This window comes from Toxotes jaculatrix, chromosome 11 (genome assembly GCF_017976425.1).
Source record: "Toxotes jaculatrix isolate fToxJac2 chromosome 11, fToxJac2.pri, whole genome shotgun sequence".
NCBI lineage: Eukaryota > Metazoa > Chordata > Actinopteri > Toxotidae > Toxotes > Toxotes jaculatrix.
This window is the reverse complement of record NC_054404.1, coordinates 17,800,853-17,821,974: the sequence shown is the minus strand read 5'-3', so window position 1 is coordinate 17,821,974 and position 21,122 is coordinate 17,800,853. Positions and strand designations below refer to the sequence as shown.

The 21,122-nt window shown below is 42.6% G+C and overlaps 4 protein-coding genes across 14 annotated transcripts in view; 2 read left to right on the top strand and 2 right to left on the bottom strand.

Moving 5' to 3' along the window:
* The window catches only part of LOC121189622 (spectrin beta chain, non-erythrocytic 5), a 28,817-nt gene extending 25,650 nt beyond the window's left edge, over nt 1-3,167 (top strand). For 5 of the 7 annotated variants that reach the window (XM_041049948.1, XM_041049944.1, XM_041049945.1 and 2 more), the window contains 9 exons: nt 55-180; nt 261-335; nt 432-518; nt 626-717; nt 820-905; nt 1,008-1,071; nt 1,169-1,380; nt 1,941-2,105; nt 2,208-3,167. In XM_041049948.1, the coding sequence (XP_040905882.1) occupies nt 55-180; nt 261-335; nt 432-518; nt 626-717; nt 820-905; nt 1,008-1,071; nt 1,169-1,380; nt 1,941-2,105; nt 2,208-2,467 (1,167 nt within the window). In that variant the 3' untranslated portion in view covers nt 2,468-3,167. The remainder of the gene's footprint in view (nt 1-54; nt 181-260; nt 336-431; nt 519-625; nt 718-819; nt 906-1,007; nt 1,072-1,168; nt 1,381-1,940; nt 2,106-2,207) is intronic. The other 2 variants (XM_041049947.1, XM_041049946.1) reach the window with 2 other exon arrangements.
* A 5,266-nt stretch (nt 3,168-8,433) lies between these two features.
* ntpcr (nucleoside-triphosphatase, cancer-related) lies at nt 8,434-11,624 on the bottom strand. The gene is made up of 5 exons (XM_041050032.1): nt 11,519-11,624; nt 10,714-10,876; nt 10,521-10,623; nt 9,721-9,930; nt 8,434-9,125 (listed from the first exon to the last, which is right to left on the bottom strand). The coding sequence occupies exons 1-5, from the start codon at nt 11,550-11,552 to the stop codon at nt 9,048-9,050; spliced, it is 588 nt and encodes a 195-aa protein (XP_040905966.1). The 5' UTR covers nt 11,553-11,624; the 3' UTR covers nt 8,434-9,047.
* Nucleotides 11,625-12,720: 1,096 nt separating this feature from the next.
* On the bottom strand, nt 12,721-15,376 carry map10 (microtubule associated protein 10). The gene has a single exon (XM_041050304.1). The coding sequence runs from the start codon at nt 15,374-15,376 to the stop codon at nt 12,830-12,832; it is 2,547 nt and encodes an 848-aa protein (XP_040906238.1). The 3' UTR covers nt 12,721-12,829.
* A 761-nt stretch (nt 15,377-16,137) lies between these two features.
* LOC121189715 (signal-induced proliferation-associated 1-like protein 2) overlaps nt 16,138-21,122 on the top strand; it is a 79,032-nt gene continuing 74,047 nt past the window's right edge. For all 5 annotated transcript variants that reach the window (XM_041050114.1, XM_041050113.1, XM_041050112.1 and 2 more), the window contains exon 1: nt 16,138-16,297. The gene's annotated coding sequence lies outside the window, so the exon portion shown is untranslated. The remainder of the gene's footprint in view (nt 16,298-21,122) is intronic.

The window sequence follows — 21,122 nt, the reverse complement described above, 5'->3', positions numbered from 1 at the left end:
CAAATAATATTCTTGTCATCAGTCATGACTGTGTGATCTTCTCTCTCTGAACAGGACCAGTCCATGAGTCTACTCTCGGTTCATATGGATTTGGATGGGACCCGTCAGCAGAGAAAAGCATTGCAAAGCTTAGAGGACATGGAGAAGCTGGTGGCCACAGGAGGGCGCTGTTTCACCCTGGTGAGACAATGCACTCTGCATAGCTCTTTGCATATGACAAATATGGCTCGTATGATTAATCCCAGTGTTAATTCAAACAGAGTGGGAAGCCCGAGCTGCAGGCTATGGAAGGAACTCTTGAGAGGAAGCACAAGCTGCAGCTGGGAGGAAAGAAAGTAAGAGAGGGCTCCTTTCAGTGTTTAAGACAGCGGCACAGTCAGCAAATGTAAAGCTCACAGTCAGCAACACACACGCTTATCTTATTTTTACAGGCGGCCTCCAGGGGCTGGAACTCCTACCATGCTGTCCTATATAGACACACCTTGTGCTTCTATCAGGATAGAAAGGATACACTAAGGGTAAGCAGAAAAAAAAGTAAAGCAAACAGAGTTGGGAGAACAGAAATAATAAATATTTGAGGTGGATAGTTTGAAGTCAGTGACGATAAGTCTGTGCTGTGTTGCAGAGTTCTGCATGTGGTCTGCCACTGAACCTCACGGGAGCTGAGTGTTCACCTGCACCAGAGTACACCAAAAAACCCAACTGCTTTCGACTCCAGTAAGATTGTAATAACTACCAAATCACAGTGATGGTGTTTTATAGAACAATTTCAAATTAGTGACAAGTGTTTAGACGTGTGTGTGTGTGTTTGACCCTCAGGCTCCGTGATGGGTCTGAATATCTGCTCAATGCCCCCTCACGCTTTATGATGAAGAAATGGATGATGAAAATACAAGCAAACACAGGTAAACATCATTATTACACAGCTCATTAATGCCAATACTGAGTTCATGTTCCACTGGCATAATTCATTTGTATGTTTCTCTTATTTTTTTTTTTCTTGAAAGGTCAAAGTGAGTCTGTGTCTTCAATATCAAGTGTTCCTGTTGATCAAGGCCTCCCCTTTTCCTTGTAAGATTTGGTTAAACAACTTCTTTGCCTTTTATCTTTATAATAATGGTTTATAAATAATAATAATAATAAAAAAAATGTCACTCACTCCATTCAGAAATCCCTCCCTCTGCTGTCACGGTCTGGCCAAATGCCACTGTTCCTCCCAACATGATGTCACCTCCACGTTCCCCAGGCGCAAACCACCGGGCGCCGCCCAAACCAAAGAGATTGTTGTCCTCACCAGAGAGTTCAGTCAAATGCCACAGAGTCACTTAAGGAGTTTGGATGAGCAGTCGACCATCTCATCCTCACATGGAGGCTGCTGTGGTAAGACCTTCTGCTGTGTAGACAAAAGCTATATTTACCTGGGGAGGGTTTACCGAACATGCATCTGCTCCGCGTTGACACTTAGTGGAAGGATTACAAGCACCACCCTCCATTGTTGGCTACTGAATAGCCCCACTGGGCCACTCATGGTTAGATGATGCAGTCCTCCATGCTAGTTATTGATCGCACAGGATTTGTAATGATTTTATGAACCATGCTTCTTCACCCTTGAGGCTGCTGTTGAGATAAAAAAATAAAATAAAATAAAATAAAATAAAATAAAATAAAATAAAATAAAGGAATTCAGGATTTCATTTAGCATTGCAGTGTTTCAGACTGCTATGATTAGTGCTCCAGATATCAAAAGACTGAATGGCTGCTGCAGGTGCAGTATTTACCACTAGGGGGAGCTAAGGCATTGTCTAACTGCAAATGAAATAACTGGAGCATCACAGAAGCACAGGACAGCTCACATCTGTTACCACAGTAAATTTTAGATTTTTCGTTGCTCAGCTCTTCTGTTCTTCACTTCTGCTTTTAATAATTTTGTCCTTCTCTAGATGATGATGATGATGATGATGATGATGAAGGCAGTGTAAAGCAGACAGTGACTCACAGACTGTCTGGAGCATCCAGTGACAACACGTCTCCCTCCCCTCACTCCCCTGTATTCAGCAGTCAGGACTGGCTCAGCAACAAGCGTCGCTCCCACTCCTTCACATCAGGTCCGTCTGCAGTTATTAATCTGAATGATCTATAACATGTCTGTGAATCATAAACAGCTGTTTTTTGTTTTCTAATGCTCTGTACGCCGTGTTTCCTCTCAGCAACTTACCAGAAGATCAAGCCCGTGTTGCATAAACCGGGAGGCCTGGAAAGAGGCTCCAACTACTGTGTGACTCTGGTGGTTGGAGACAAGTCATCAGACAGCGCGTCCACAAGCCGAAGCTCCGAGCCTCCGCTGCTGGCCGGGGCCGGGTGGCAGCAGGGCGCCTATCAGGACTCTGCTCTGAGGAGCTACGCCAGCCTGCCGCGGCCTCGCAACAAATCCGTCTTCAAGAAGTTCTTTGGGAAAAGGGACCTCTGAGTATTTTGAATGAGTTTACTAATAAAGGGTTTTACAAATAGTTTCTAATGTGCAGTGCACATATTATGCAAAGAAAACGCTACTACTGACTGTATTTATATTTACTTGATTAGAAGAGCTACCACGGTTTTATTTTTGATGTGTTTTATATAAATCACCTATGGCCTGAAAAGTCCTTTGAGTAGGTCCTTTTTACGAGTATTTATATCGCTCTTCTTTACTTTCCTTGTTCATTTGAAAGGAACAATACTGTGTGAGTGTGCACTGCGTAGTTGTAGATTAGTTAACTGAAAAACACATTTTCCCACCAGTCTTATTTTGTGTTTCTTTTGTATTTTTTTATTTTTTTTGGGGGGGGGGGGGGGCGGGGTTGTGGTGTTATTGGGTTAAACCTTCCTGCTCAGCGGGGGAATCATTTTTGAAAGCAGATTTAAGAGAGTAATCCCAGTGATATCACCATGACGTAAGTATTAACAATATACTGAACATACAACACTTACAGTACCAGAAAGTGTTGTATGTTCAGTATATTACACTTACTGTACCAGATCATGACAGCTCCCCTCCCTCACATGTATGTGTGTGGCGCAAAATGTTTTCTTTCTACTCATACAAAAAGCAGCAGTTTGATACTGCTGGAGCTTGTTTGACATTAACACAATACTAACTGTAGCAAAGGCTATTCATAATAAAACATTGAAACCAATGATTTGCTGCGAATCGATGGAGATATTTATTTTCCTCACACTCGTGTGTCAGTGTTATTCAAGCTTTGTTGTCACCGCTGGAGGCTTTAAAGAGAGAAGGGATTAGATGAATAGATTAAAGGCCAGCCCAGGCTAACAACATCTTCACATCATTAGCCTTATTTTTGCATATTAAAAACCTGCCACCGTTCAAAGATGCGATTCAAACAAATCCATAATCACCACTGCATTTAAGCTGAGGAACCAAGGATTCTCCACAGACATTATGGCTGCATAATGAGTCATATGCATAAAGAGTTTGCAAAAATTATACAGTTTAGTATCACAAGATATTCAGCCATCCTGTCAGAGGGACAGATTAGATGCTGCAGAGCAGGGAATGGCAGAGAGATGGACCTCTTTATGCAAACTAAAAAATTTTTGGGAAGATTTGGAAAACATTACCAACAAGAACATTCTAAGTGCATGCTTACTCTGGAAATTTCAGGTACAAACACTGTTAAACAGGTTAAAATATCTTAGAAACGTTAATTGTTGACATGTGATGTTGTGTGGGAGATGCAGCTGAAGTTGAGGCATTTACGTGTCGTGAAAGAGCCAAAAGCTGCTGAAATCAGCTGAGGTGTGATCGCTGAACTGTCAGTAGCTGTGAAAGATAAAAGTAGCTGAATGATCATCGTTGAACGACAGATCTCAGACCACGCTGCTGCACCTTTCTCCCACGCTTCACCACATACACATTTTTGCAGAGTAGCACTATAATTCATACAAGAAAAAAAAAAAGAAAGAAGAAGAAGCGTTGCGTTTTGGCACAACCATTAGACCACCTTTCCATTCCTACAGCACTGCCAAAAGTCACAGTGTGGTCTTGGCATGTATATATGCATACGCACATGCACACGGCAGCTACAGTAGAGTATGGAATGGAAACAGTTTGAGAAGTTTGTGCGTTTGTGGTGCAAATTTGTCAAAAGCATCCAGCGGAGACATTAATCATGGCAAGTCAGCAATCTGTGAATCATTATCAAGGCTCTATAGAGCTGTATGACTCAACCTCTCACTGCACTGTAAATGCTCCCTACGTTTGTTCAGTCTATATACAAAATCCCCATGTAGGTCATGTTCATGTGCCACTGCAGTGATCTATATGTTATTAGTGTACAGCATGCAGGACGAGTTAGTGATCCATAGTGACATACAGGATATGACCGGCAAATTGACATAGCTGCACACATGCACATATGGCACCTATTTCCTTGACATGCATGGACTACAAACATTTGGAATTTTTCCCTCCACAATAAAGGCATTTTTTGTGTGGTATTCCTCTCTGTCAAGTTTGGAATGACAGCCACATCCTTTGCGGCCCTGAGGGATGCAGCACCGGTCAATCGATTGATCACTGTGCCCTCGATCTTTGTGTCCTCTCTTTGTACCCTCTGACCTCCATATCATCTGCTGACAGCTCCCACTGCTTCCTTCACAGGTCTGGGGGGTTTCACCCCTTCCCTACAGAGACAGTGATGTGTGTGTGTGGGTGTATGTCACCGCACTCTGGTGGCTTTTCCTCTTGAGTGTGGGAATATATGGCGAGGCAATGGATACGTACACCACAAAACACAACGCCCACGATTTTCTCCCCACTTCAGCTGCTGCATTTCCTGCCTCTGACCACTAACAACAGCTCACGTGACACTTCCTCCTAAAGGTGAGGTAAAGTCCAGTCCAGGTTTTGGGTTGTAGCCAAGTAAAGGGTGACTCACAGCGGTTAGCACAGTCATTCAAAGAGATCTGGAGATCACAAAGTACTATCAAGGTAATGTAAAAGGAGAAGGATGTCCTCAGGCCTCGACCCCCTCCCCTGCTGTTGATGGGAAATGGTCCTTTGTGTCTCTGGAGGGACACATCTTTACCAACACTCTTCACAGATTTCTGGAGGGAACAAGCTGCTCTTTAAGCCCTAACATCAAATTAAGTATTGATTCATGTCAGTATTTTTAGAAAATAATAAATGCTGCTCAGTTTATGAATAATAAAGGAGAGAAATTTGACTTTCCTTTTATTGTCTTTCACATGCTTCTTTGAGCTTTGATCCCAAGCTCAAAAGGTGGGCCTGCGGTGTGGTGTGCTAGTGGCCCCGGACACAGGCTTTGAAACCCAACACCGCCTGCCTCCAGCAGCCCCGGGGAGCCCATGAAAGTGATGTAATGGGAAGACTGGTTTAGGAATCATCGGTGGTGGGCAGCAGGGTGGAATAGTGGTTAGGAAACCCAGATCAAGTGACTTCATTTCCAAAGTCTTTGGATCCCATTTGACATTAACAGCCCACCTGTCCATTTCAGCGTATGTTAGTTATGCTCATTAGCACAATGAGCTGAATTTAAGCTCAGTTATAGCTTTCTGGGAAAGTATCTGAAATCACAACGTCTGGCTGTCGTACTTTGCGGCCCCATGCAAAGCCTTGTGGCAGAAACTGTGAGAACTCACATACCCAGTACATGCTGAGCAATGACCTTGGTTTAAGGGAGTATTGCTAAGTACTTACCACGCGCAGGCTTTGGCACTAAGAAATCTGACAGCACAGATGCTAAGAAGCTGTAACTCCACATCTTACAATAAATCATAGGATCATCTTGGGAAATAAACAGTGAATTTGACGTCCGGCTTTGGGAAAGCTAATGCGGGTTTTTGTGTATCAGGGCCTTTGAACAATATGTCAGATTTTCATCAGACACACTTGGCATTTTGGCCAAGGGCTTCCCGGACAATATATCATAATACGTCTCCGTTCTACAGCTGTCACTGTGCCTCCTGGGCTGGTACCACAAAATGCAATAACTGGAGAGAAATTTCCTCATCTAAGCACCAGGTCCCCACTATCCTCACCCCTCCACCACCGCTCCCTCCAGCCAGCAAGCTCCCTTTTGTCCTGGATTATTGGTAAGCTCCTTGCATTTCTGTGTCTTCCATATGTGGAGGGATAAAGGGCGGAGGGTGCCATACAGACATCTGTCCCCCAGAATGTGTCTCAGCGATATGGATATTAATTCACTTCATATTCATTCAGGCAGATCTATATGGTCTTTCATGCAGCACTCCTCCTGCTTAGGACACATCAATACATTCAAGTCCCCTGACAGTGAATCCAATTGTTACAGTTACACAGTTGTTATGAAAAAAAAAAAAAACATTACCATGATATGCAGAAATAAAATAAAGATGTGTTTTTGAGTACGGACAGAGTTTTGACCCTTTATGAGTTTGAATTGATACTGCTGTATCAGGTATTGCTGTTATGATATTATGGAACTTTTTGAAGCAGCTAAAAGTCTTTCTGTTTTTGATTTAGGAACTTTCACCCACTCCTCCTGCAGATCATTTCAAATTCTGAATTTTTTTTTTTTTTTTTTTTTTTTAGGCTGTCTTACAAAAACACAGTCTCTCTGATCTACCCACGGATTCTCAGTAATGTTCAGATTAAGCAACAGTGAGGGCTGTTCCAAAAAACTTCAGCTTGTGTTTCCTGAAGGACATGGTGAATTTTGTGGTTTGAGCTTTGGATCACTGTCTTGTTGTAGAAGCGAGCCTCTTTCCTGTTTCTTGACTTGACTGCGGGACATTTGCTTCCAGATTTTTCTGATGTTTAGTTGAATCCATTCCTTCCCTCTATCTGTGCAGTGTTTCCTGTGCCACTGGCTTCTAGCCATTTCTCCACATAGCCTATTTTTAGCTGTCTATTTCAACCCTTTAGCCATCACTTTAAGCTAACGGCTCCAACTTCTCTGCTTCCTTGCTAGCTTTCACACACTCTCAACCCTGCAGACTCAATATGAGGACATTTATTCAAATAAAAGAAACAAAATGTTTGACTTGTGTTTTTTTCCAAATTAGATGAGCTAATCTACTCCATGGCTGGCAATCACTGCTGTAAATGATAAGTCCATACTATCACAATATGGACAATATGGTTTCCTAATTACATCATAGCACATCAAATGCATACACACACACACACACACACACACACACACACACACACACACACACACACACACACACACACACACACACACACACACACCCTATGCTCTGCAAAACTGGCACGGTCTTTGTCACTGTTACATAACCCATCTGCTACCCTCCTGCAGGGTGCTGAGGATCACCTTCCAATCCGGAGAGCCAGCTCCCTCAGCAGCACCCGCTTGGCTCGCCCACCACGAACCATACCATCAACTCCAACTGCCTGTTAAGTCTGCACCAACAACAACAACGATGCAACGCCGTATGTCCACATCAGTTCAAAAATACGACCACTGCAATGTTGACTTTGAGGCCAATTCAGTGACTGTTGGTGCCAGTTGATCCAGACGTACGTCAGCAGCGGCCACAGAACAGATGCTGGCACAGCAGCGTGTCTGACGCAGATCACAGCTGGCAGCTCTCTCTGCAGCCGGCCTGACAGGTTACATCAGTTATACAAGCAGTGTTAAAAAAAAAAAAAAAAAAAAAAACAAGCCAAAAAAAAGCCTTCCATGTATTTTCACTTTCAAATGACCTGAAGATGTTCCTGTGTTGAAGCAAATACCTGTACCAGAGGGTTTCTATAAAAAAAAAACAAAAAAAAAAAAACCTTGATACAGCTGCCAGACTTTGGAGCTCATGCAGAGTCAGTGAAATTCCACTTGCAGCCAGTCTACAGTATGTGTGATCTGAACTATTGACAAACTCATGAACCCTGAATGTTCTTCAGTCTCTAAAAACCTACTTCAGCTATTTCTAATAAACCTTTATTTAGAATTTATTTAAGAATATTAAGAATACAGCCACTTTGTCTACAGCAAAAGGTGGCAAAGTGCCAGATTTAATTCGCAGCTGTTTGTTGACAGTCACAGAGTTTGACAACATGCCTGGTTATGGTGTGCTAAAACCTTTCAGAGAGCTCTTTTGTGCTGTACCATTAGAGCAAACCCTTCATAAATGCACTCTGACATCTCTAAAATCCTATATTCAGTGACACTATTTATCCCACTGTAAGCTGACTGTGCACGGATAGAAATTCCATTATCTCCCAGGACGGAGCAGAAAATCCGCAAAAGTGAAGCACATTTTATTTGCATTGCTGAATGTGAAAACAACAGTAAGGCTTATCAGCTGTATGAAAACATTTGCAACTGCTAAACAAATAAACAATTTCCATCTTTCACTTTTAGAAACAAAACTATCTCATTGTTGGAAGACAATAACTGTTTATGTTTTCTGTTCTATTTTCTGTTCGTGCTGGTGGATGAATAAACCATGAAAGGACTGGACGTAGCTGTACTGTTAAATATTGATTGGTTTTCAGTGAGCACATCCTCAGGTTGACTAGGCAAACATAAGGGAGGCTCACATAGCAAAGAGCTAAATGAATGAACAGGGGCACGGCTTTGTTTGCAAACGAATTTATATTATACACTCAAAATGAGAAACGCCTGCTGGGGTCTGTCTAAGACCAAAAGATAAATAAAAAATAAAACACATCTGTCCTGAGGACTAAGCAGTCTTTGACTCTGAAAGCATGGGGTATTTACACACTAGCTGAACAATTCCCCCACTGTCCATCTCACAATCAATTATTCAGCATGTGATCCATTTTGAGGCAGTATGAGGATGAAGGAAAATGAATTGTGTACATAAACGCACGCATGTGACACCCTAACTCTTCCAGCAGCTCAGGTTAGGTCGCAACCCTGTTCTGAAGCGTGTGTGGATCCACTGAGTAGCCTGGATGTGTGTGCTGTATGTGCACTGACACAAATAAAACTTGTTGTCAGCACAAAAATACACACGAACCGCAGGGTTCTTCCCCCTCTTAATGGCTCTGAATCTCCATGTTAGGTTGTGTGTTTTAGACACTCTTGTAATGTGGCTAAAATGTCCTGCAGGATAGCATTTCTGTTCTCCTTAGACACCTGAGTGGGAAAAGAAATGAGCCGAAATCATTACAGATGGAAAGTAGGTAGGTAGTCTGCAGATAATGTAAAATTATACAGTCTGTGTTGCCAAAGATAAACAACATGAGAACCGTCTTGTCCTGTGGGATCTAAGACTCAGAGAAAACACTGTCCTTTTTGAGATTATCAAACCACATGTTGTAAACACCTAATCTCTGACCTACTGTCTCATAACAGAAATTACAGATCGTCTTTGCCAAAAAATATTTACACTGCCTCATTACCTTGTTTGATATAATAACTACCCCAGCGCAGTGAGCACTTTGCATGACAATATCCATAACTGAGTCGTCCGTGATAAATTATTTTGACATTTGAGACCACCCTTTGTTGTTGAATCAGTCACGCATGATTTAGAGTTAATCCTGCTATAGGAGAGGGATAATGCAGGGCATGCCCCTTCTGCGTTAGTGAGCAGACTGACTGCCCTCCTAAGACCAAGTGGATGCAGTGTGAACAGTGTCCTATAGCTATTGTGAGACTTATAAGCTCCTAAACTGACCTAAATATCTCTTTTTTTTTTCCCAGACAGTGTGCTAGTATTTGTACTCACAGTAAAGACCTTGACGTCTCTTCTGCTCCGCACTTCTTCTACAAGACCCAGTGGTTTACCCTTGGGGATGGGGATGGTGCCCAGGATGGTGCAGGAAGAGCTATCTAAAGTCTGTCTCACTGCCCTGATGAACGACTGGCTGAAGAGCTCCATTTTGCCAATTTCGTCAATGACAAACACCTTCCTGCTGCCCCCGACTGCCGACCCCACCTGCAGACGACAGATGTCAGAATTAAGCAAGAGGATTTAGGATTAAGAAGATGTTGCTTGATGTTAGCTACAATTTGGAAATAAAAAAGGAAAATAGTGCAATTTGGAAATCTATTAAGAAAAAGATAAAACAGGTCTCATTGGTGGTCATGTGGATAATCTACCATGTGGCACAAGCTCATCATGTTAATGTTTCATGTATGTGAATCTCACTAACTGATAGTATGACTGGGACAGCGGTTGCATGTTACACGCAATGGCTGATCCACTGTGATTACAGATATGCTTTAAGTGAGATGAAAGTGGAATATGGGCCGCCAAGGCATAGACACCTTCCTTTACAGCACATGTGTAGGCGTCACTCCGGGCTCACTTACATGCCGAATTAATCACGGTCAGTGACAGCCAGACGGCACCACGAACACTAAAAATGTCACTCTGGAATTTACAGGGTTGCAAGCTTTCAATTATTCCATCAATTCAGAGAAAAATCAAAGGTCCGATGATTTGTTGAGTGGGGAGACACGGGGGTGTTAAGCTTGCTGTGATCTACTGATGAGGGCGAGTTTAAAAAAATGCTGCCGTCTTACGTTTCTGAAGAGGGGGAGAGCCAGATTTTCAAATGAAGGCAAGTCAACCACATACTGCCCGACAGTGTATTCCCGTCTGCCGTGAGTCGCCCCAGCGACGTCTCTGCAAGTCGAGATGAGGTGAAGGTTAGTAAAACCAAAGTGATAAAAGAGAGCAGATAGTTAGGTTTAGATAGGATGACAGCACTGCTACCTGATTCTGGACAGGTGGCCCCTCTCTCCTGTCACGGTGACGACATCAAAGCCGACTCTCCGGCCTCCCTCCCTGACCTCCTCTGTGTAAAACCCTTCAACTCCCACTCCTGATGACACTAAAGCCTCACAAGCTTTCTGTACCAGAGTGGTTTTCCCCACACCTGTAAGCACAAAGGAGCCGAAAAGAAAACAACCACAATGAGAAGCAAATGACCGAAGAGAGACGCAAAACCACCACAAAAAGACGCAAACCCACCATAAAGAGGCTACAAAGAGACACAAAACAACAAGGAAACCAATGTGTCTCTTTCAGTCCAGGGATCCTAACAAAACATAATGCAGTCTGACCCAACAGTCAGATGTGTCATTAATATCAGTGAGGCTAAATACTACATTGCTACATTCTCCACAACTGTTATACAGTTGAATGAAAACATCTTTCAAACAGTTTCAACACAAACTGAACATTATAACCGTCACGAAGGGAGAATTTATAGCAGAACTGTTCTATAAATAACGAGTTAGTGAGTAAGATTAACTAAAAACCTGTCAAACTGGTGTTTAAATGGGACTGCTTGTAAAAACGTCTCTTCTATCTGTGGGGAGACTTAAAGGAGTACCATAAATATCTAGTTATCATTACACCTTACGAATAGAATTCGATATTATTACACGAAGAGCTAAAACAAGCTAATTTTCATCAGACCCGGCGTTAACGTTCACTGAATGGGACTCTGGTCTGGATTTACAGCGACTTTAACTTCAACAGCACCGAACACACTGGATGTGAAGAGTGTTGTTACCTGGAGGTCCTGTCAAGAAAACGTGTTCGAACATTTCTGTTCGCACCACTCAACGTGCTGCTGCAGCTCTTCCGTACACAGGTTTTTTCACGCATGCGTAGTAAGCGCTAGACTTTATTTTGAAAAACCCAGCGAATTCCTCTGGGATGTAGGTTATTCGGCGCGGATTAAATTCAACATTAGTAGATAAAAGTTGAACACTGTTAAAAACTTGTCTTGTTTCATAAATAAATTATGATGAAAACAGACATTATCCAACTTTATAGTTGAACGATGTCTACTTTGAATACTCATACGTTAGCAGTGATAAAAGCAGTATCCGTATACTTTAAGTAGAAGGACAGATACTACTGTGTATTGTATTAAAAGTAAAAAACCTTGCATTTAAAATTTCACCCACCGGAAGTAAGTTTGTTGTCAGCTAAATGTTATGTCTATTATGAATACCCTCTCTTAGTATTATTATTATTATTATTATTATGTGAGATCTTATTGGATCATTACTGATGCATTTAAATGTAAGCATCAGTTTAAAGTTGTAGCTGGTTGACAGGTTACTGTATATTTTTGTGTAAGTAACTGAGTAACAATGCACTGTATTTTAAATCTTTAGTACCTGTTTTTAAACTCTTAATCTGAAAAGTAACCAGCAATTACTGCTGGCAGATTAAAGTAGCAGAGTAAAAAGAAAAAATTTTGTGGAGCACAATCATAAAGTCAAACCAAATTTTCCACCACTGTAAATTAATATGGTTCAGTTGTCCCACTGCACCTCAAAAACTGGACAAGAAACTCTGAACACAACAGCATCATGCAAAGCACAAGAGAGCGGTCTGAAAATCAATGAAATACCTGTTTTGCTTATCAAATAATATCATGGGAAACATGCAAAGTAGTGGGTGGTATTTAAAGGCATCCAGAGCTGCTCTTGGAGCAGTGGCAGAATTTCAGTTTGTGATAACTCTACTGGAAACTAGAGCTTATAAATTTAACGATTTGCATAAACGGTGTGCATGGAGTGATTTTCCATCCTCTTATATGTTACTAAAAGACTCATAGTCCAACGCTTTATGCAAATGACCAGGAGCCTAGGGATGACTGAGCGATTAATACATAAAATGATCACATTATTTCCACGAAAAGCCTGTCTTTATTCCAAAAGGTTGTCAGACATAATAACTGAAAAACTCACACATGTACATATTTGCAAGATGTGTACAGTACAATACTGCAAATACTCATCTCTTTCACTTGGTTTGGAGAAATAGTGCAGCCTTAATGTTACAGTAATGTACAGTTATATAGTTTTCTTTACATAGTGTAACCAGGGAGCTTGTTGGCCACTAGCTCAGAGATATGCCGATACTCTTTTCTAAAATCTAGAGATCCAAGCTTGTCCTCTAGTTCCTCCGCCTCCTGTGGTTCAAAGGAGGATACTGATTCTGCAGAAAATCCTCGAACTGGACCGCTGTTCTTGGTTGACTCACTCCTTTGACCTCTCAGTGATATCAAACTCTCCGTGCTGGAGCTCCTTTCCATTCTGCTGCTCTCTCTCATCTGCTTTCTGGAGCATATGGTTTGTAAGGAAGCCGACCCGTCTCTGTCACCATCATCAGAGGAGAAGCTGAGGGCAGAGGCGTGGGTTCGAGGTCGAATGATGTGTGTGCCCCTCAGAGTTCGCTGTGGAGAGCTGGGGGCTTTGACAGGCACTGGGAGGACAGCTCTCTTCTGGACAGATTCAGAGGCAGAGTCAGAGTTGTAGAAGTCGTGGCGGACGGGAGACTTCGGAGTTTTGGCTCTAGAGGGCTCGGGGCTACTCATGGGGTCGGGAGAATAGGCATCACTGGGTTCAAGACTGTTAAAGTCATCAGCATAGTCTGCTTCCTCGTTTCCTTCCCCACTGGAGTCTGAAAATGAAGACTTTGGGCTGCTGTGTCTGCTGCTTCCCGAGGATTCAATTTTCTCTCTGTTCCTGTCAGATTCAGACCGTGATTGATTTGATTCACTCTGATGCTCGTTCTTGTCTTTGTTTTGGGCAGCGCTGTCGCAGTCCACACTGGGGATGTGAATACATTTCAAGTCTCTTCTCCCAGAAAGGGAAGGTTTTTCTGAAAACATCGAAGAGTCTCTGCCTTGTTTATCAGGAGCTTTCCCCTGCAGGTTTTTACGTTTAAGTGTGGTTGTTTCTTGCAGTGCAGAGTCCACTGTGATACTTTGTATCATTGTCTCAATATTTTCATTGATACTGGAGCTCTGATTTAATACTGATTTCCTTTTGCTGGACTTCATGATTTGAATTTTTGACTTTGTCTTTGCTTTGGCCACACTCATCTGTGTTTCATTCTGTATTAATTCAACACATTCACGACGTTTTACTTTAAGAGGTGAAATTTGCTTCAGCCTTAGATTAAATGTTTTAGTGGTTCCATAAACAAGCTTCTTCCTAGGAGACTTACTGGAGCTTTTACTCTCAATCAAAGGCTCTTCTTGTTTGTCTTTCTTTTGTACAGATGTAGGTCTAACTATTGGAGTAGAACAGTTTCTTGGGGAATGTAAATGTTTAAAATGGGGACTAGTCCCATGTCTGGTTTTCCACAGTGTTTTCCGTGGTGTGTCTCCATGCTCATCTGAAGGCTCTGCAGATGCAGGCCTGTAAATCCAGGCTAGATTGGGATGAACAGAGAAGGGCTGGTGTGGGCTGTGGCTGTTTAACTGTGACAGCTCAACAAGAAGAGCATTTAGTAGAGGCAGCTGTCGTAAGGCTTCCCCATGGACATTAGGACTCACCCCACTTGTTTCTTGCTTTCTTGATGTTTTTGTGTTATATCTCACTCTCTGGTCCATCACTGAAGAATTTGGGCCATCAATTGTATTTTCAGCCATCTCATCCTCAGAGCATGAGTCTTCAAATGTAAAAGCTTCAGAGTTTAGAGTCATTAGTTTGTAATCCCCTACATCATTTTTGCTTTTTTCCTCTGCAGAATTACTGTAGTAAAGATGTGGGGGGCAGAAAACGGTTAAATTCTCCTCATAACAGTTTTCAGTTTCTGCGACTGTTTGAGGAATTTGGGTTCTTGGTGTGTTTTCAGTGGCAACACTGTGTTCAGCGTCATCCTGCTTGTCCTCACTGACTAAGATTTTTGCCTGTGCTGGTCCCTTGTTTTGGATGTTTCTGCTAACGTCAGACTTGTCCATTGTCTGTGAATGGCTATTCCCACAGTCAAGAGGCAGTGATTCTGCAGTTAGGTTGTCCACCTTGATGCTTTCTTCTACATGTTGTCCTCCATGCACACTGGTGGCTTTATGATCCCTCCTGTCTGTGATATGTGGTAATAAACTAGCTCCCAGACTTAGCAGTTTGTAACTCAGGGAAATCGATCCAATTTTCTCCCCTGTGAGACTGCACATGCTAAAAAGCCCCCTTTCTCCGTGTGAAGAGGGAGCACAAACACCATGCTCAGTGACATCCTGCCTGATTCTGTCCATCACTTTAGCCAGTGATATCAGCGAGGAGCCAACTAATTTGGGAATCTCCTCTTTCACATCCAACACCATAGCATAGAGAGGGGTGTTAGATAGATGGGTGTGCAGTGAGTTCAGGTTCATTTGGAAGAAACACGACTTGCCTCTGTTAAAGATGTATTCTCCTCGCCTATACTTGTCATGCTTTTCTGGTTGGTTAATGTCTCCACTTCTGTGTTGAGGCTGATAAATGAGCAGCGTTGGGAAATCTAGCAGTCGCACTCCAAGAGCCAGCTCATCGGATACTTTGCTGTCTTTCTCGATTCGGATATATTCCACCAAAAGCTCAAATGAAAACAGAGTCTCGAGAGTATCAGTATTTTGCCCTTCTGACATCTTGAAAACGGTGTGACCATGAAAAAACATACAAACACCCAGCTAACTAGCAAGCATTTAGCTACTCCGCAAAGTCGAGCTTTTAGCTTCCATCAGCTCCATGGAAACAAACAACTGTCGCGAGCATTATACGTCACACAATTCCCAGAGTTACCTAGGAAACGTAGTTTCAGAGGTCCTTTCGGTATATCACCGGTCTAAAATTGACTTAATTATCAATCATTTTCTTCATTTATTTGTATTTTTATTTAATTTTTTTACAAATAAAGTATTGTTTGTATTTGTAAATACAGGTAATTGCGGCAGTCTATTTTTAAATCTAAACAAAAGAAAATGAAAAAAGAACAAATGCAGAATAACAAATTTAAAGGTAACTATAAGAAAACACGACACATTACAAGCATAGGTCGAAGTGATATGGATATGATAACTTCTTCAGGTACAGTTTGGGAGAGCAACTTTTCTGCAGTTCACCAGATGGGGCCACTGTAGGCTTGCTGGGCTCGTAGACTAAAATAGTCCGGTGGTGAATGGCAACAGGGCCACCGGACTTGGGTTACAGAACAGGCTCACGACTCGCCCTTAACCTGTGGCGGACATTAGTCAGTTAGTCTCCCTTCCGTAACAGCGTACAAAGCCATGGTAGTGATTTGTCGGGAGTACAAGGGAAAGTGAAAAGCGGAGTTTGTGCTCAGCGTCGGGTGGGCGGAGCCTTGTTCCCTGCGTGCTGTCATCACAGGAGATAGGTGCTGGATGGATATCGCTATGGTCCGTGCGACTTCAGTCTGGAGGCTGAGAACGAGAGAGTGAGAGCAGATGAGAGACCGACTACCACCGATACAACTGGTTTTTACTCCTCAAGGATAAATAACAACGTTAACAGTCTCGCTAACCTGGTCAGGGCACCGCTCACGTTGTAAGGTAAGACCTAAATGTCCTTTTTTCTCCACCTGAACCGAACAACAAAGTAAAAAGTAGGGCTGTAGCTAAAAGTGAGGGGCGATATGAACAGAGAGAGCAGCGAAAGGCTACTAGAGACTCACTGGCACATTATAGTGGTAACAGGGCACACAAAGGATAAAGTTACTCTAAGCCACCCTTAGCAGATGTAATTTGAGCGAGAAACAAAAGAGCTGGAGGAAACGATGTTTCAGCAGGAGCCTATCTATAGCCTATATTTGTGTCTATTCATAAAGTGTATCGCGTGAGCTATGGTACTGTTGACTTATACTTCACTCGTTTGTTTGTTGATTTATCAAGGAGCACGTTAGCCTCACACATAGTCCAAATTAAATGCAAAATACCTTCAGTTTTACATCCATTCCCGAACATAGGCCGATGTTACGTTATGTTACTCTTATTAAAAAAACAAAAAATATATGTATATATATATTTATTTTTTACTGTCAATGATAGTAAATGTTAACGTCATATTTTTGCTGATGGTGGTAGTGGCCGTGTGCGTGCACGTGTGTGCGCGCGCATGCTGGTGACTAACTGGACTTGATTTGCACAGAAATATTTTTGAATGAATTTGTTTAGTGGAGTGCTTCCATTAAAACGGTGGGGGGCGATAAAGGCATCATTGTTCAGCTGGCCGTGGGTAATAAAGCCTTCGCATACCCACTGTAGGTGAAGGCCACGGCTAAATTCTAACAGGCCATATTTAAATGCTCTGCCAAGTCCAGTGTGAGATGCTTTATTGTTTATGCAAGCAGTGGTCAAAGCTAATCACACTCTCTACTGTGGTTTACTGTTGTATTATGTGCTTATTTGTTTTGGAGGGGGGGGGGGGGGCTTCAGTTCTCAGAGCAGGGGAAGCTTGTCAGTATGTCCAGACAAAGAACAAGTTCCTCTAACATCAGAGTTGTTTGGATTCTCCATAAATAATATTCGTCAGCCTGCTTGTACACAGCATGTACAATCTTGCTTTATTACTGGCTGCTGTTGTATTCAACATACAATGCACTGTATACAACAGTGAAAGAGTAAACAAGTGAAATGTTGTTTGTCTTCCAGTGCTGTATCCTTTGTTGTCTTCCTGCAGGAAGTTTATCCTCCACAATAACTAAAACTTCAATAAAGGGAAATGAATAGGGCTATGCCTCTGCTGGTGGCTAGCTGCAGACACAACAACTAGGTGCTCTGGGGTGTAAATGTAAGTTTCCATCGCTTAAATTTCAGTGCTCTGGATTTACGTCCTTTTGGCTTCACAGCTCCCATCTGAACAGATCAAGCATAAAGATTTCCCTGCTCCTGGAGGGTTAAAATCAATAAGACACCATTATTTTTCACAGGGGTTTATGTCTGGGAAAGATTAGTTTTCTGTGGGGCTGTGCTGAACTAAGTAGGCACAGGAGTGTTTTTAGATGGCTCCAGTATGTTCATGGCCTGGTATAACATTTAACATATTTTCCTTTTACACCAAAAACGTTTGGCTTAACTCCAGGTCTCATAGGTCTGCACGACAGGGAGGCAATTTTTCAACTGACCACTCTCGTGAATGGGCATAAAGGCATCTGTAGTGATGTGTAAAGAGTATCTGCTAACATTGCACACAAAGGGGAAAACAACCCAGTTAATTTTCTTATCATGCAAAGGTTTCTATTAGTTATCTGGTTTTCCCACCGAGTCTGGATTTATGTTTTCCTCATTATGTACTTGCACACAATACTTAACCTATATGATCTTTAAATTAAGGGTGTTTCACTTGATTCTTGGCTTTTTGTTGGAAGGTCTATGTTTTTTGTTACATGACAGAAGGTAAGGCAGGCATTTTCCAGATAGATGAAAGATTAAAGACAAGATCTTCCCTAATGTAGATGAAAATGAGGCTTCCAAGGTACCCCATCTCACCCATTGCCAGCAGTGCGCTCCTAGAGGGGGACCTATTCAGCAGCCATAATAATGACAGTGCCGAGGAAAATCTTTCAATCTTAGCTTGAATAGAGATCTGTGCATTCTGCCATCAATAGAGTGCAGAGAGGGCCCTGGAGAAGAAATATGTTCTCATCTATTTCTAAAAGTGCCTTCTGCACGACTAACCAGACAATGGGTAATTGAGCCGGATAGATATGTCTTTCAAAATAAAGTTATGTGCACAATGTGTGCTCAGCTGAACAATAAGGCACCTGTCAGGTTTGGCAGAGAAACGGCTTCCTGTGACATGCCCGCAGGCCATATCCAGTTGTTATCATTGCAGAGCTGTTTAGGATGTCTTCTGGCCTTGTGGGCTTGGAGACGCCCCACTAGAGTTACAGCCGTTATGTTGCGTTTGTGATGCACATATTTCCTGTACAGATATTACCCTAACACCCAACTGTTTGGGGGCTTTCTTTAGGTTTGGGAAAATACTTTGCTGTAGTGGCTGATTTCAGTCTTCTTGGCACTGACTGGTCTCCCGGTCTTTCCTCTTCTTTGTCTCTGTTCCCACGGTTCTTTGCTACTGACTAGTCATGATTTGGAGAACAGCAGAAGGAAAAAAACTTTTAAAGGATTCAGATTGTTAGAGGTGATGCATTTCTCCTCATTGTACCATAGAAGCATGCCAAAGCATGTGGCGCCCCTTTCCAACAGATCCTGCACCTCATGCATGTGATGAGGATCAGGAAACCTGGTCTGGTCTTTGCCGGCTGACCAGCTGACCGGCTGGCTGACTGGATGGCTAGCCAGGAGTCACAATAGGCCTCTCCAACCAAATCCTGTTGCTTCAAAACCAACCAACCAGCAGACAGGGGATCACATGCTGCCTGCTCCTGTTGTGAGAGCCAGACTTTCTCTTCGTCTTTTTGTCGGCCTTTGTTTTGATTGCAGTCTGGATTTTTGGAAGCATTTAAGCCCACTCATCACTGTCAGGGAAAGCACAGATGCCGTCATTAGGTGGATGTTTTTTTATGAATCGATTCCCTGTTCCTCTGGGACTCTGTTTGTGGTGGAAGTGTGTGCTTTACTGAGCAATGTTCATATTGCGTGCAGTCCTGACAAAGACTGGTAATTAGTCTCCCTTTTGATTTGGGGTATCAGTTAAATTTATAACACTGACGATCACGCAAAAAGCTCCTGAAGTATCTGCCTCATCGGTGCCGGCAATGCTTCCCGTTACTTTGGAATAAAAAGTAGCAGTAAACCTTTCATATGATTATCTGAGGAATGTTTTAACATGGTTACCAAAGTATCTCGCCAGTCTCACAGTTTCAAGGTCAGCACGCTGGGTTCTCTTAGGGTTGTTCATAATTTTTTGCCTGGGGCACACATTATACAACTTTTCATGTGTAATCAGTGTAATGGCATCAAGACGGCATGTTTAACAGCTTGCTCAGGCACTGGCGTATGTCAGCGTGCATCCCTGGGAACCACAGGAAGATGCCAGCAGCCCTTCACCACTCTGTATTTCCACTATTTATGTGATGTGCGCAAATGAGATGTTATGGGTTGTGGTGCGTTTCTTAAGGACATATGTGGATTGTGCCACTTTGCTTGTTTATGTATTTGTGTCTTCTAGACGTATCAATGGTTAATCTGACATTGCTGATGTGGTTAAGCCTTATAGTAGATACAGTAGATTAGATGCAGATGGACGATGCCTTTGGTCAGATGTTATGTCTGCCATTTAACAGCATTTTACTGAGAGTTTTCTCTGTTCTGCTTAACATGTTTTGTTTTAGGAGTGGCACAGTTTTTAACTTTTTTACGGTGATGTTGTTTAGAAGTAAAACCAGATATTATTAGTTAATGCTGTTATCTCATTAAAATAGCTGTTACACCAGCCCATCCCTTGGTGCCTTGTACATCTTGTATCTGTTCTGCTCTTTAACTTCCCACCATCTTCTTGCCACTTGTCCAGTGGCTTGCTGTCATGCCGGGCACATTTCAGTGAAAAAGCAGTGCCATGGCTGGAGGGGAAGCTGCTGGATGGAGCAGATGGTATAATGACAGAAGTCGAATGCTGATCGCGCCATTGCTGGTGACGGCATTGTCATCCTCTGCCGCCACACGGCCGAGCTTCTGAGGCACAGAGGAGGAGGTGAGATGTGGGGGGGGGGGTTAAAGGCTTGAGGCCTCAGACTTTGCCATCACTGCCTGTTCATGCATTGCTAGACCATTAATGGAAAAGACTGAGGCATCTGATAACTTTAGCTAGAGCAATGGATGATATGTGCTTCCCTATATCCTTATTACAGCAGTTTTAAATTACTTTTGTTGTATGGCAGACGGTCAGTAAGCAATGACATATTTCAATAAATCCATGCACTAGATATTACTACTGTATCACTGGCCATGAAAACATCATCATATGGCCAGCTTAGGCCAGCTGTGATCTTACTGTTTAACAATGACCTTTTGAAACCCCATATGACAGACATGGTTCTGGACTGTAAGCTCCATCCTACACACACGACTGGCAGATGGAGCTGCATATGATTTGTTCTGTATGGCGGCGGTTTACAGATGTAGCCCTGATAGTTAATGCAGACGTGACTATGAGGTATATGTTTCCATCTGAAAGAAAATCATTAACCTTCCAGATAACATCCTTGAGCCCCAGACACAATGGCAAAATGTGGGTCATCTCAGTTTACAAATAATTACTGAAGATGTTGAATAAGAAGATTCTTGTTGCCTTTAGTTGTCTCGCCCCACTGGTTATGGACGGAGGCTTAAAATAATGGTGCATTTATACCTGCAGCTTGATCATAAAGCTGAACAGCAAAATGGAGGCAAACCACAGCCTTGTGGCTTTGCACTA

What these genes read in the sequence shown, in the direction of transcription:
- ntpcr (XM_041050032.1), bottom strand. Translation starts at nt 11,552, where the DNA reads ATGTTCGAACACGTTTTCTTGACAGGACCTCCAG. An exon ending in TTTCTTGACAGGACCTCCAG is followed by an intron (nt 10,877 to 11,518) that starts GTAACAACACTC and finishes TTGTGCTTACAG; the next exon opens with GTGTGGGGAAAACCACTCTG. An exon ending in GAGACGTCAAGGTCTTTACT is followed by an intron (nt 9,126 to 9,720) that starts GTGAGTACAAAT and finishes TTTCCCACTCAG; the next exon opens with GTGTCTAAGGAGAACAGAAA.
- map10 (XM_041050304.1), bottom strand. Translation starts at nt 15,376, where the DNA reads ATGTCAGAAGGGCAAAATACTGATACTCTCGAGACTCTGTTTTCATTT.